Below are 13,883 nucleotides of genomic sequence, written 5' to 3'. Positions count from 1 at the left end.
ATGGCTGCTCTTCTTTAAAAAAAAGAAGAACAGGAGTACTTGTGGCACCTTAGAGACTAACAAATTTATTAGAGCATAAGCTTTCGTGGACTACAGCCCACGATATGCATCCGAAGAAGTGGGCTGTAGTCCACGAAAGCTTATGCTCTAATAAATTTGTTAGTCTCTAAGGTGCCACAAGTACTCCTGTTCTTCTTTTTGTGGATACAGACTAACACGGCTGCTACTCTGAAACCTGCTCTTCTTTAGTGAGCCCACTTGACACGTTTTATTGTCCTTGGCTCTGGCTTCCAGCCCATCTCCAAGGGCTGCAGCTGTTTGGAGGTGCTGCCTTCCTCATTCACACCTCGTTCATTCAACAGGGCAATTGATTAAGAGTGTGGGGGGGAGAGCTCTTGTTCTACTCCTAGCAAAAAGACATTTTTCTTCTATCTTATTCTATCCTTAGGGGCTATAACATTATACCAAGGAACAGAGGGTCCTAACAGAAGTATTGGGAGCATAAGCTTTTGTGGGTAAGAACCTCACTTCTTGCATATGAAGAAGTGACTTGCATCTGTAGAAGTGAGGTTCTTACCCACGAAAGCTTATGCTCCCAATACTTCTGTTAGTCTCAAAGGTGCCACAGGACCCTCTGTTGCTTTTTACATATTCAGACTAACACGGCTACCCCTCTGATACTATTATACCAAGGCTTAACACAAAGTTTCTACATGAGGCTTTGATACAAAGTTTCATGAAAACAGAGGTCGCACGTGGGTAGACCCACCACAAGGTTATATGAAGAGGCGCAATGTAAAGTCATATGAACATTATCAGAGATTTATCTACAGCTGTGGTTGCCCCAGATGGCATGTGTGCCCGGCCTTCCGCCAAGCCTGCCTGTTCTGTGCCCTGCCCTGCCCCCCAGCCTGCCTGCTATGTGTCCTACCCTGCCCCCCAGCCTGCCTGTTCTGTGCCCTGCCCTGCCCCCCAGCCTGCCTGCTGTGTGCCCTGCCCTGCCCCCCAGCCTGTCTGCTCTGTGCCCTACCCTGCCCCCCAGCCTGCCTGCTGTGTGCCCTGCCCTGCCCCCCAGCCTGTCTGCTCTGTGCCCTACCCTGCCCCCCAGCCTGCCTGCTCTGTGCCCTGCCCTGCCCCCCAGCCTGCCTGCTGTGTGCCCGGCCTTGCCCCCAGCCTGTGTGCTCTGTGCCCTACCCTGCCCCCCAGCCTGTCTGCTCTGTGCCCTGCCCGGCCCCCCAGCCTGTCTGCTCTGTGCCCTGCCCTGCCCCCCAGCCTGTCTGCTCTGTGCCCTACCCTGCCCCCCAGCCTGCCTGCTCTGTGCCCTGCCCTGCCCCCCAGCCTGCCTGCTGTGCGCCCGGCCTTGCCCCCAGCCTGTGTGCTCTGTGCCCTGCCCGTTGTGCGCCCCACTCTGCCACCCAGCCTTCCCACTGTGCACCTGCCCCAAGCTTGTCTGCTGTGATCCCCAAACTGCCCTGCCCCCCAGCCTGCCCACTGCGCTCTCTCTGGGGGCACTGGCTCCCATCTGGCCCTGGGTCCGGAACAGGTGTTGAGTGTCCTCGGCCCGTGTGAAGGGGCTGGGATCTCTCCCTGGCCCTGGCTGTGCCAGTGGGGCTGCCCGGGGCTGGCTGGCCGAGGGGTGAGACCCCTCATCCCTGGAGAGCTGCCAGCTGGAGGAGCCTCGTCTGCCCGGATTAACACAGCAGCTGTGAAAGTGCCTTGAGCGGCTTAGAGCACGTCCAGGGCCTCCACCCCCACTGGTGCAACACAGCCTGCCCGGGGCACCCGCTGGGCCCCTCCCCGGGGAGATAGTCCTGGCTGAGCCATCTCCAGGGGGGCTGCATGGAGATCCGCCCAATGCGCCCCTTCCTGGCCCCCGAGGACAGGTCTCCATTGTGCCGTCTGGCCTCTAGGGGCCTGGGGCTAAGGGCAGGCGGGTGGGGGCTGCCCCCCCTCCCGGGGCAGAGGCCTGTGTGTGCAGCCCCCACCCTGACCAGGCCTTTCCCTGCCACTTACACACCCCCGTCTAACCTGATTCCACAGCCCCTCTCTGCCCCACGGCCCAGTTTAGCCTGCCCCCCCCCACGGCCCCATCTAGCCTGCTCCCCAGCTCCTCCCCCCCATGGCCCCGTCTAGCCTGATTCCACAGCCCCTCTCTGCCCCACAGCCCTGTCTAGCCTGCCCTCCCCAATGGCTCTGTCTAGCCTGCCCCCCAGCTCCTCCCCCCACCACAGCCCTGTCTAGCCTGCCCTCCCCCGCGGCCCTGTCTAGCCTGCCCCCCAGCTCCTCCCCCCCACGGCCCCATCTAGCCTGATTCCACAGCCCCTCTCTTCCCCACGGCCCTGTCTAGCCTGCCCCCCAGCTCCTCCCCCCCCATGGCCCTGTCTAGCCTGCCCCCCAGCTCCTCCCCCCCACGGCCCCGTCTAGCCTGATTCCACAGCCCCTCTCTGCCCCACAGCCCTGTCTAGCCTGCCCTCCCCCATGGCTCTGTCTAGCCTGCCCTCCAGCTCCTCCCCCCCCCACGGCCCTGTCTAGCCTGCCCTCCCCCGCGGCCCTGTCTAGCCTGCCCCCCAGCTCCTCCCCCCCCCCCACGGCCCTGTCTAGCCTGCTCCCCAGCTCCCCCCCCATGGCCCTGTCTAACCTGCTCCCCGAGCTGCTCCCCCCCGCCCCATCTAGCTAGCTCCTCCGCCCCTCGCCCCCCCCAGTAGCTCCCCCCTGCCCTGAAGCTGCTGCCCCAGGCATATTAGCTGCACTGCCCCAGCTGAGCCCTGCTTGGATGTGGCCTGCCCAAGCCTCCCGTCTCCACCCCTTGGGGGTCTCTGAGGTTCATGACCCTGCCCCTGCTTGGGGAGCCCCTCCCCCGGCCCTGTTGGCCTGTTTTGCTGCTGGTTTGGGGCTGGTGTCTGAGTGGGCAGGCCCGTGTTGCTGGCAGGTTCTCCCCGGAGAGGCTGGCTGGGGTGTGGGGCAGGTGAAGGCTCTCTGGGGAGCCAGGCTCTGTGGCTGGCTGGGATGTGGGGCAGGGAGCAGGTGAAGGCTCTCGGGGGAGCCGGGCTCAGTGGCTGGCTGGGGTGTGGGGCAGGACAGGGGGCAGGTGAAGGCTCTCGGGGGAGCCGGGCTCTGTGGCTGGCTGGGGTGTGGGGCAGGGGGCAGGTGAAGGCTCTCGGGGGAGCCGGGCTCTGTAGCTGGCTGGGGTGTGGGGCAGGGGGCAGGTGAAGGCTCTCGGGGGAGCCGGGCTCAGTGGCTGGCTGGGGTGTGGGGCAGGACAGGGGGCAGGTGAAGGCTCTCGGGGGAGCCGGGCTCTGTGGCTGGCTGGGGTGTGGGGCAGGGGGCAGGTGAAGGCTCTCGGGGGAGCCGGGCTCTGTAGCTGGCTGGGGTGTGGGGCAGGGGGCAGGTGAAGGCTCTCGGGGGAGCCGGGCTCTGTAGCTGGCTGGGGTGTGGGGCAGGGGGCAGGTGAAGGCTCTCGGGGGAGCCGGGCTCAGTGGCTGGCTGGGGTGTGGGGCAGGGGGCAGGTGAAGGCTCTCGGGGGAGCCGGGCTCTGTAGCTGGCTGGGGTGTGGGGCAGGGGGCAGGTGAAGGCTCTCGGGGGAGCCGGGCTCAGTGGCTGGCTGGGGTGTGGGGCAGGACAGGGGGCAGGCGAAGGCTCTCGGGGGAGCCGGGCTCTGTGGCTGGCTGGGCTGTGGGGCAGGGGGCAGGCGAAGGCTTCCGGGGGGAGCTGGGCTGTGCCACTGGCGGGGGCTGGGACTGACTCTCTTGGTGCCCCCGCAGGCAGCTGCTTCCTATGCCTGGTGGACGTGGTGCCCGTGAAGAGCGAGGACGGGGCTGTGATCATGTTCATCCTCAACTTCGAGCTGGTGCTGGAGAAGGAGCTGCTGGGCTCCCCGGCCAAGGACACCAACCACTGGGTGACCCCCACCAACTGGTTCCCTGCAGGTAGGCCCCATCAGCACCCCACGGCTGGGGAGGGAGAGACCCCATCCTCTTGTCCCTCCTGTGGGGGGAACTGGGGTTACCATAGCAATGGGTGCCTGTCCCATGGGGGCACTGCCCGAGGCCTGGCACACTCCTGGCGCATGGAGCTGGACGTGTGCAGCCTGTGGACTCAGCGGTTCATGTCCCACAGAATGGGCCCCCCTGCTGGGCCCCCAGCCGAGCCTGTCCTGGGGCTGGCTCCTGTGACAAACTGGGACTGTTCTTACTGTGATCTTTGAATGCTGACAGGGGAGTGTGGCTAGGATAGTCTGCATTGGGGGATGGGAGACGGCCCGACGGAGAATACCTGAGCATGGAACATGAGAACCCAGGAAGGGGTTAGAGGCCAGGTGACACCTTTGCCCGGGAAACTGAACAAAGGCTGTGGGAGGGGTCGCTGAAGGCAGAGTTTCAGGAGATGGCTGGGGAGCTGGCTGGGAGGCAGACAGGGCTCTAACCTCCCAAGGGGGCTGGGATGCCCTGGGACCCCAAGATGGACCTAACTGAGGGGGGTCCTGTTGCCTGTGCCTGCAGGACCTGTCTTGGACTGTATTCCTGTCATCCAAATAAACCTTCTGCTTTACTGGCTGGCTGAGAGTCATGGTGAATCGCAGGAAGCCGGGGGTGCAGGGCCCTGAGTCCCCCATACTCTGTGACGGGGGATCCAGTGGACATAGTGTACTTAGATTTCCAGAAAGCCTTTGACAAGGTCCCTCACCAAAGGCTTTTACGTAAATTAAGTTGTCATGGGATAAGAGGGAAGATCTTTACATGGATTGAGAAGTGGTTAAAAGACAGGGAACAAAGGGTAGGAATGAACGGTAAATTTTCAGAATGGGGTCAGTCCTAGGACCAATCCTATTCAACTTATTCATAAATGATTTGGAGAAAGGGGTAAACAGTGAGGTGGCAAAGTTTGCAGATGATACTAAACTGCTCAAGATAGTTAAGACCAAAGCAGACTATGAAGCACTTCAAAAAGAGCTCACAAAACTAAGTGATTGGACAACAAAATGGCAAATGAAATGTAATGTGGATAAATGTAAAGTAATGCACATTGGAAAAAATAACCCCAACTATACATACAATATGATGGGGGCTAATTTAGCTACAACAAGTCAGGAAAAAGATCTTGGAGTCATTGTGGATAGTTCTCTGAAGACGTCCACGCAGTGTGCAGAGGCGGTCAAAAAAGCAAACAGGATGTTAGGAAACATTAAAAAGGGGATAGAGAATATATTATTGCCCTTATATAAATCCATGGTACGCCCACATCTTGAATATGGCGTACAGATGTGGTCTCATCTCAAAAAAGATATACTGACATTAGAAAAGGTTCAGAAAAGGGCAACTAAAATGATTAGGGGTTTGGAATGGGTCCCATATGAGGAGAGATTAAAGAGGCTAGGACTCTTCAGCTTGGAAAAAAGGAGACTTAGGCTTGGTCTACACTAACCCCCCAAATCGAACTAAGGTACGCAACTTCAGTTACGTGAATAACGTAGCTGAAGTTCGAAGTACCTTAGTTCGATCTTACCTCGGTCCACACGCGGCAGGCAGGTTCCCCCGTCGACTCCGCGGTACTCCTCTCGCCGAGCTGGAGTACCGCAGTCGACGGCGAGCACTTCCGGGTTTGACTTATCGCGTCCAGACAAGACGCGATAAGTCGAACCCAGAAGTTCGATTGCCAGCCGTCGAACTAGCGGCTGGGTATAGACGTACCCTAAGGGGGGATATGATAGAGGTCTATAAAATCATGAGTGATGTGGAGAAAGTGGATAAGGAAAAGTTATTTATTTATTCCCATAATACAAGAACTAGGGGCCACCAAATGAAATTAATAGGCAGCAGGTTTAAAACAAATAAAAGGAAGTTCTTCTTCACACAGCGCACAGTCAACCTGTGGAACTCCTTGCCTGAGGCGGTTGTGAAGGCTAGGACTATAACAGGGTTTAAAAGAGAACTAGATAAATTCATGGAGGTTAAGTCCATTAATGGCTATTAGCCAGGATGGGTAAGGAATGGTGTCCCTAGCCTCTGTTTGTCAGAGGGTGGAGATGGATGGCAGGAGAGAGATCACTTGATCATTACCTGTTAGGTTCACTCCCTCTGGGGCACCTGGCATTGGCCACTGTCGGCAGACAGGATACTGGGCTGGATGGACCTGACCCAGTACGGCCGTTCTTATGTTCTTATGATCTCCCCACCGCCAGAGGGAGTGATGCCCCCCCCCCCCGATCTCTAGCCTGCAGTGACTCTCAGCCAGCGTAACACGGGGGGTTTATTGAGCATCTGAACCCAGCCCAGGCAGTTCTCAGGGGGCTCGGCCTGGCCAGTCTCAGCCCCGGGCAGCTGGGTTTGGCCCCGTCCCCATGGGCTCAGGCTGCTCCCTGTCCCAGCCCAGCCCCCTCCTTCCAGCCGAGCCGCTATCCCCTCCCCCACCAGCCCCTCCTCCACCCTTTGTCTTCTGCCCCAGGCCCCCCTCTCCCTTCCGTCCTTTGTTCCCCCCTGGCTGGAACCGGCTGGTCAGGTCACCGGGCCCCTCTCTCCTCGGCCCTTTGTCCCCCCACTGGCCAGAACCAGCTGCTCCTGAGCTGGGGGGGCCTCCCTGCCACCAGTCGCTGGGCCCCCCATCTCCAGGCCATTGCCTGGGGTCCTGGCTGCTCTTTGAGGTCACACCTGGTCTCCTGCAACAGCAAACCCCCCTCCTTACACATGCAGCACACAGGGAAACTGAGGCACACACAGCACTAAGAACGCCCCCCCGTCACCCTCTCTCCTCGACAGGGCGCAGCAAGTCCTTCAAGCTGAAGCTGCCAGCGCTGCTGGCGCTCGCAGCCAGCAAGCAGTCGCTGCCCCAGGGGGGCCCGGATGGCGTCATCGTGGACTTCTCCAAGCCCAGCAGCGAGTTGGGGGCCCCAGACGATGTCACTTCCTCCCTGGATAACAGCTGCCTGGGCTCCCAGCCGGAGGAGTGCCAGGCCCTGGTGGAGCTGGAGGCGGGGAGGGACCCGCTTGGCGAGGCAGGCCTGGAGCCCCCCATCACCCACTCGTCGCCCCGCACCGACAGGGACCGGCTCCACCTGGACGCCTCCTTCTCCAACTGCAGCCTGTCGCGCAGCCGCTCCCGGGAGAGCTGCCACAGCATGCGGCGCGCCTCCTCCGTCGACGACATCGAGGCCATGAAGGGCGAGGGCGACAGGCGGGGGCAAAACCGCCACGGCAGCACAGGTACGGCACACGCTGGGCAGGGCTGGGCACTGCCACACAGCATAGGTACGGCACGCGCTGGGCAGGGCCGGGCACTGCCACGCAGCACAGGTACGGCACGTGCTGGGCAGGGCACTGCCACGCAGCACAGGTACCGGCACACGCTGGGCAGGGCACTGCCACGCAGCACAGGTACCGGCACACGCTGGGCAGGGCAGAGCACTGCCACGCAGCACAGGTACGGCACGCGCTGGGCAGGGCAGGGCACTGCCACGCAGCACAGGTACCGGCACACGCTGGGCAGGGCAGAGCACTGCCACGCAGCACAGGTACGGCACGCGCTGGGCAGGGCCGGGCACCGCCACGCAGCACAGGTACCGGCACACGCTGGGCAGGGCACTGCCACGCAGCACAGGTACCGGCACACGCTGGGCAGGGCCGGGCACTGCCACGCAGCACAGGTACCGGCACACGCTGGGCAGGGCCGGGCACCGCCACGCAGCACAGGTACCGGCACACGCTGGGCAGGGCCGGGCACCGCCACGCAGCACAGGTACCGGCACACGCTGGGCAGGGCCGGGCACCGCCACGCAGCACAGGTACCGGCACACGCTGGGCAGGGCCGGGCACCGCCACGCAGCACAGGTACCGGCACACGCTGGGCAGGGCCGGGCACCGCCACGCAGCACAGGTACCGGCACACGCTGGGCAGGGCCGGGCACCGCCACGCAGCACAGGTACCGGCACACGCTGGGCAGGGTAGGGCAAGGCACCGCCACGCAGCACAGGTACCGGCACACGCTGGGCAGGGCCGGGCACCGCCACGCAGCACAGGTACCGGCACACGCTGGGCAGGGCCGGGCACCGCCACGCAGCACAGGTACCGGCACACGCTGGGCAGGGCCGGGCACCGCCACGCAGCACAGGTACCGGCACACGCTGGGCAGGGCCGGGCACCGCCACGCAGCACAGGTACCGGCACACGCTGGGCAGGGCCGGGCACCGCCACGCAGCACAGGTACCGGCACACGCTGGGCAGGGCCGGGCACCGCCACGCAGCACAGGTACCGGCACACGCTGGGCAGGGCCGGGCACCGCCACGCAGCACAGGTACCGGCACACGCTGGGCAGGGCCGGGCACCGCCACGCAGCACAGGTACCGGCACACGCTGGGCAGGGCCGGGCACCGCCACGCAGCACAGGTACTGGCACACGCTGGGCAGGGCCGGGCACCGCCACGCAGCACAGGTACTGGCACACACAGACACATGCACACACACGGACACACAGACAGATGCACACACACTTTTCCCTGACATAGCGCCCACTGTGACCCTGCGGACCCCCGTTGCCCCAAGCTGCCAGCGGAGAAGCAGGGACAGCAGTTACCTGTCCAACCCCAGCCCCGTTAGCGCCTTGGGGAGGGGGCCATGCTCTTAACTGGCTGGGGACAGATGGATTCCCATGGGAGGGGCCTCACCCATCTCCCTCCGTCAGGACCCTGGCCTCCGGGGAGCAGTGCTACGGCCCCCAGGCCCCAGTGGGAAAAGCTTTACAGCTACTCCCCACCTCCCCACCAGCACAGCTCCCCATCCAGAGCCCAGCCCAGCCCCCACAGCCTGCCTCTCACTCCTCAGCTGCACACCCAGCCCCAGGGCGCCGGCACGGGTCTGTCCCGCCCACACCCAGCCCCAGGGCGCTGGCACGGGTCTGTCCTGCCCACACCAAGCCCTGGGGCACCGGCACGTGGCCAGTCCCGCCCACACCCAGCCCCGGGGCGCCAGCACGGATCTGTCCCACCCACACCGAGCCCTGGGGCGCCGGCACGTGGCCAGTCCCGCCCACACCCAGCCCCGGGGCGCCAGCACGGATCTGTCCCACCCACACCGAGCCCTGGGGCGCCAGCACGTGGCCAGTCCCGCCCACACCCAGCCCCGGGGCGCCAGCATGGATCTGTCCCACCCACACTGAGCCCTGGGGCGCCGGCACGTGGCCAGTCCCGCCCACATCCAGCCTTGGGGTGCTGGCACGGATCTATCCCGCCCACATCCAGCCTTGGGGTGCTGGCACGGATCTATCCCGCCCACACCGAGCCCCGGGGCGCCGGCACGGATCTGTCCCGCTCACACCCAGCCCCGGGGCACCAGCACAGTGCCCATCCTGCCCACATCCATATCCAGGGGTGCTGACATGGGGTCTGTCCAGCCCACACCCAGCCCTGGGGCACCAGCATCGATCTGCCCCACCCACATCCAGCCCCAGGGCACCGGCATGGATCTGTCCTGCCCTCACACAGCCCCAGTGTGCTGCACCCAGACACAGGGGAGCTGGCACAGTGCCCATTCTACCCACATCTATGCCCAGGGGAGCTGGCATGGTGTCAGTCCTGCCCACACCGAGCCCCGGGGGCGCTGGCACGGGGTCAGTCCCGCCCACACCCAGCCCTGGGAAGCTGGCACGGGGTGAGTCCCACCCACACCGAGCCCCGGGGGCACTGGCACGGGGTGAGTCCCACCCACACCGAGCCCCGGGGGCACTGGCACGGGGTCTGTCCCGCCCACACCGAGCCCCGGGGGCGCTGGCACGGGGTGAGTCCCACCCACACCCAGCCCCGGGAAGCTGGCACGGGGTGAGTCCCACCCACACCGAGCCCCGGGGGCACTGGCATGGGGTCTGTCCCGCCCACACCGAGCCCTGAGTCCGTCTGTGCCAGTGTCTCCTTGTCTCTAGGGCAGTTCCCAGAGCTGCCGGGGGCAGGGCCCTGTGTGCCCGCCTGCTCCTGACCCTGGCACCCTCTTCTCCTCAGGGGCCATGAACAACCTGCGCAGCAGCCTGCTAAACTCCACCTCGGACTCGGAGCTGACGCGGTACCGCGCCATCAGCCGGATCCCGCAGATCACACTCAACTTCGTGGACTTCAAGGCCGAGGCCTTCCTGACGTCGCCGTCCCGCGAGCGGGAGATCATCGCGCCCACCAAGCTGAAGGACCGGACGCACAACGTCACCGAGAAGGTCACCCAGGTGAGGCCCGCTGGGGGTGCTTCCTGCGGTGAACAAGGGGAGTGGCTTGTGGCCTCGCCTAGCAGTGAGCCGGGGCCCTGCCAGGGGTGACTGTGATGGCAGAGTTCTGGGGCACCCGGCTGGACAGGCTGACGCTCGCTGAGCAGGGACTTGGCAGGGGGCACTGAGCCGTTGGAGGGCGGGGTGGGGGCTCGGTGGGGGGTGCTGGGCCGTGGGGCGGGGGCTCTGCGGGGAGGGGCTCGGCAGGGGGCGCTGGGCTGCGGGGAGCAGGGTGAGGGCTCTGTGGGGAGCGTTGGGCTGCGGGAAGTGGGGCGGGGGCTCTGTGGGGGGCGGGGTGGGGCTCGGCGGGGAGCGCTGGGCTGTGGGGAGCGGGGCGGGGGCTCGGTGGGGGGTGGGGTGGGGGCTTGGCAGGGAGTGCTGGGCTGTGGGGAGCGGGGCGGGGGCTCTGTGGGGGGTGGGGTGGGGGCTTGTCAGGGAGCGCTGGGCTGCGGGGAACGGGGCGGGGGCTTGGCGGGGAGCGCTGGGCTGCGGGGAGTGGGGCGGGGGCTCGGTGGGGGGCGCTGGGTTGCGGGGAGTGGGGCGGGGGCTCTGTGGCGAGCGCTGGGCCGCGGGGAGTGGGGCAGGGGCTCGGCGGGGGGCGCTGGGCTGCAGGCTTGGCTGGGGTGCTCCCCGTTGGCAGTCACTGCTGGCCGCAGTGCGGTTCCCCATGGGTGCTGGGCAGACAGGGGCTCTGTGTGCATCTCATCCTCTGGGGAGGAGACGGGGTGTGGGGGGAATGTTGACCTGGTTTTTAAAGTTTAAATCCTGAAAAAATAAGTGAATGTTCATGGTTCCTGCCCCCATGTCCCCGGGCTGCCCATACCACCCTCCTGCCTGGTCCCCCTGAGATGTGCCCTCCCCCCTGCCCAGGCTCCCCATGACACCGCTCTGCCTGCCCCCCCCCCCCGTGACTTGCCCTCCCCTTCTGCCGGGAGCACTGCCTCCCCCCCGCCAGCCCTGCCCCTGCTCCTGCTCCTGTGCCGAGGGCTGTGGCCATCTCCTTGCAGCCCTGCCGGGCCAGGGGGCTGACGCTGTGGCTCCTGTCCCTGCCCTCTGCCGCCTTCGCCGCCTCCAGCCCCAGCTCCCGCAGGTAACGCTGCGCCCGGCTGCACCCGCAGGAGCTGTTCCCACCGCCGCCCTGGGCCCCGGCGCTGCAGTGGGGCTGGGCAGGGAAAGGTCAGCAGAGGTGGAGCCAGGTGCCCCCCTGGCACCGGGCACGGGGCGCTGCCAGGCAGCTCACTGGGCCTGGCGCAGACGCTGTGGAGCGAGGCCGCGTGGGGCCGGCGGGGAGAAGCTGTGCTGCACCTGCCGCCCATCGGGCTGGCCCATGACTCTCGAGGAGGGAGCGAGGGCAGCGCAGCGTGGGGAGCCCCCGGGGAGGGGCATGGAGGGGCCAGCACGCTCCAACATGCGTGTGCACACGCTGAGCGACACAGCAACACAGGCACATGTGCTCCCACACGCCTGGCCGTCCTCCCGGGAACGCGTGTGCATGCTGTCAGCACACGCAGCCACACGTGTCTGCACATGCGCCCACACAGGGACCCCTCCCCAAGCTGGCCCTGTTCCTGGGCACAGCCAGGGCCAGCTGCCTCTGGGGAAGGTGGGGAGCCCCCAGGCACTGGGCCCTGGACACGCCCATGGGGACCCCAGCGTTCCCAACAGCACTCTTGGGCAGTGAGCTCCACAGGGCTTGGCCGGGCAGGCCCCCCCCAGAACCCTCAACCCCTCCCCCTGCTCCACATGGGCTCCCTCCCCTCCAGCTGCTAAGGAGCGAAGCAGCCCCAGGGCCTTGGCAGTGAAATTAATTCCTGCGCTGCTGCTGGCGGCCCCATAATCCCCTCCCCCACCAGCTGGCGCTCGCCAGGGAGGGCAAGAACAGGGGTGGGCACCGCGGGAGTGACTGGGCTTGTGTGGCTTGGCCATGCCCGTCTCGGAGCGAGGCTCTGGGCAGCAGGAGGCACAGCATGGCCTGGCGTGGTGGCATTTCAGTGGTAGGGGCCTGGATGCTGCAAGCCCGGGACGTGCTCTCGGACGGTCAGGGGACTGGCAGAGCTGGGCAGTCATCCAGAGCCATGGGACAGGGAGCCTCACATACCGGGAGCAGCCGGCAGCGGGCGGGCCAGGCCTGGGGGAGCAGGAGGCGGCAGCGGGGGACAAGGTCTAGAGCAGCAGTGGGCAGCATGTGGGGCAGGGTGGAGGTGGCCTGGGGAGCCAGATCCCTGGCAGGGTGGAGGAGATCTGGGTGCCGGGCAGGGCTGAGGGAGCTCGGTGCTGGGAGCCGGGTGCCGGGCAGGGAGCTGGGTGCTGGGAGCCGGGCAGGGAGCTGGGTTCCAGGTGCCGGGCAGGGCTGAGGGAGCTCGGTGCTGGGAGCCGGGCAGGGTGCAGGGAGCCGGGTGCCAGGCAGGGAGCTGGGTGCTGGGAGCCGGGCAGGGAGCTGGGTTCCAGGTGCCGGGCAGGGAGCTGGGTGCTGGGCACTGGGAAGGGTGCAGGGAGCTGGGTGCAGGGAGCCGGGTGCCGGGCAGGGAGCTTGTTGCGGATTGTGGGGGAGTTAGGGCCCTGCACCCCTCTTCCCGAGATTCACTGCGACTCTCAACCAGCCAGTAAAGCAGAAGGTTTATTTAAGGACAGGAACACAGTCTCAAGCAGAGCGTGTAGGTACGACTAGACCCCCTCAATTAGGTCCCTCTGGGAGGTTCAGGGAGCTTAGACCCCAGCTTGGGGTTCCCTGCATTGCACCACCCAGCCCAAAACGAAACTAAACTCAAAACTCCTCCCGCTGCTCCTCTCCTTTGTTCAGTCTCCCGGGCAGAAGGTGTTAATTCTCCCCACCCCCGTTCCTGGCTCAGGTTACAGCTCAGGTAGCTTCCTTCAAGGGAAGTCCCACATTCCCACTGCAACCCCCCTGCAACATTCCCAGGTCAAATCTGCCCTGCTCCGTCACATCTCTCCCCCCTTCGAGACTGAACTGAGCGGGGTCACTCTGACCAGTGACCTGGAGAAGTTCAGGGCTCCCTCTCCGGGACAATGCGTCCGCTATCAGGTTGTCACGTCCCTTCACATGGACCACGTCCATGTCATAATCCTGCAGGAGCAGGCTCCATCTCAGGAGCTTGGCGTTGGCTCCTTTCATCTGGTGCAGCCAGGTCAGGGGAGAGTGGTCGGTGTGCACGGTGAAGTGACGCCCAAAGAGATATGGCTCTAGTTTCTTGAGGGCCCACACCATGGCCAGGCATTCCTTCTCGATGGCCGCGTAGTTCTGCTCCCGCGGTAGCAACTTCTTGCTCAGGTACACGATGGGGTGTCTCTCCCCCCTTTCATCCTCCTGCATTAACACCGCCCCCAATCCTGTGTCTGAGGCGTCGGTGAACACCATAAAGGGCTTGTCAAAGTCTGGGTTTGCCAGAACTGGGCCACTGACCAGAGCCTCCTTCAGCGCCCGGAGAGCCTCCTGGCACTCCTCGGTCCAGACCACTTTGTCTGGCTTCCCCTTCTTGCACAGCTCAGTGATGGGGGCGGCTATGGCGCTAAAGTGGGGCACGAACCTCCGATAGTACCCTGCCATCCCAATAAAGGCTTGGACCTGCTTTTTGGTTTGAGGAGCGGGCCAGTCTCTGATCACCTCCACTTTGGCTGGTTCCGGCTTTA

At 64.6% G+C, this 13,883-nt stretch overlaps 1 protein-coding gene across 1 annotated transcript in view; it reads left to right on the top strand.

Annotated features, from left to right (window-relative positions):
• The window catches only part of KCNH2 (potassium voltage-gated channel subfamily H member 2), a 124,652-nt gene that overhangs the window by 41,365 nt on the left and 69,404 nt on the right, over nt 1–13,883 (top strand). Inside the window, exons 3-5 of the mRNA XM_054016842.1 lie at nt 3,762–3,926; nt 6,753–7,196; nt 9,982–10,196. Coding sequence (XP_053872817.1) covers nt 3,762–3,926; nt 6,753–7,196; nt 9,982–10,196 — 824 coding nt within the window. The remainder of the gene's footprint in view (nt 1–3,761; nt 3,927–6,752; nt 7,197–9,981; nt 10,197–13,883) is intronic.

The sequence above is a fragment of the Malaclemys terrapin genome, chromosome 2, assembly GCF_027887155.1.
Source record: "Malaclemys terrapin pileata isolate rMalTer1 chromosome 2, rMalTer1.hap1, whole genome shotgun sequence".
NCBI classification, from domain to species: domain Eukaryota; kingdom Metazoa; phylum Chordata; order Testudines; family Emydidae; genus Malaclemys; species Malaclemys terrapin.
Note: the sequence above shows the minus strand (reverse complement) of the source record. Positions and strands in the feature narration are given on the sequence as shown.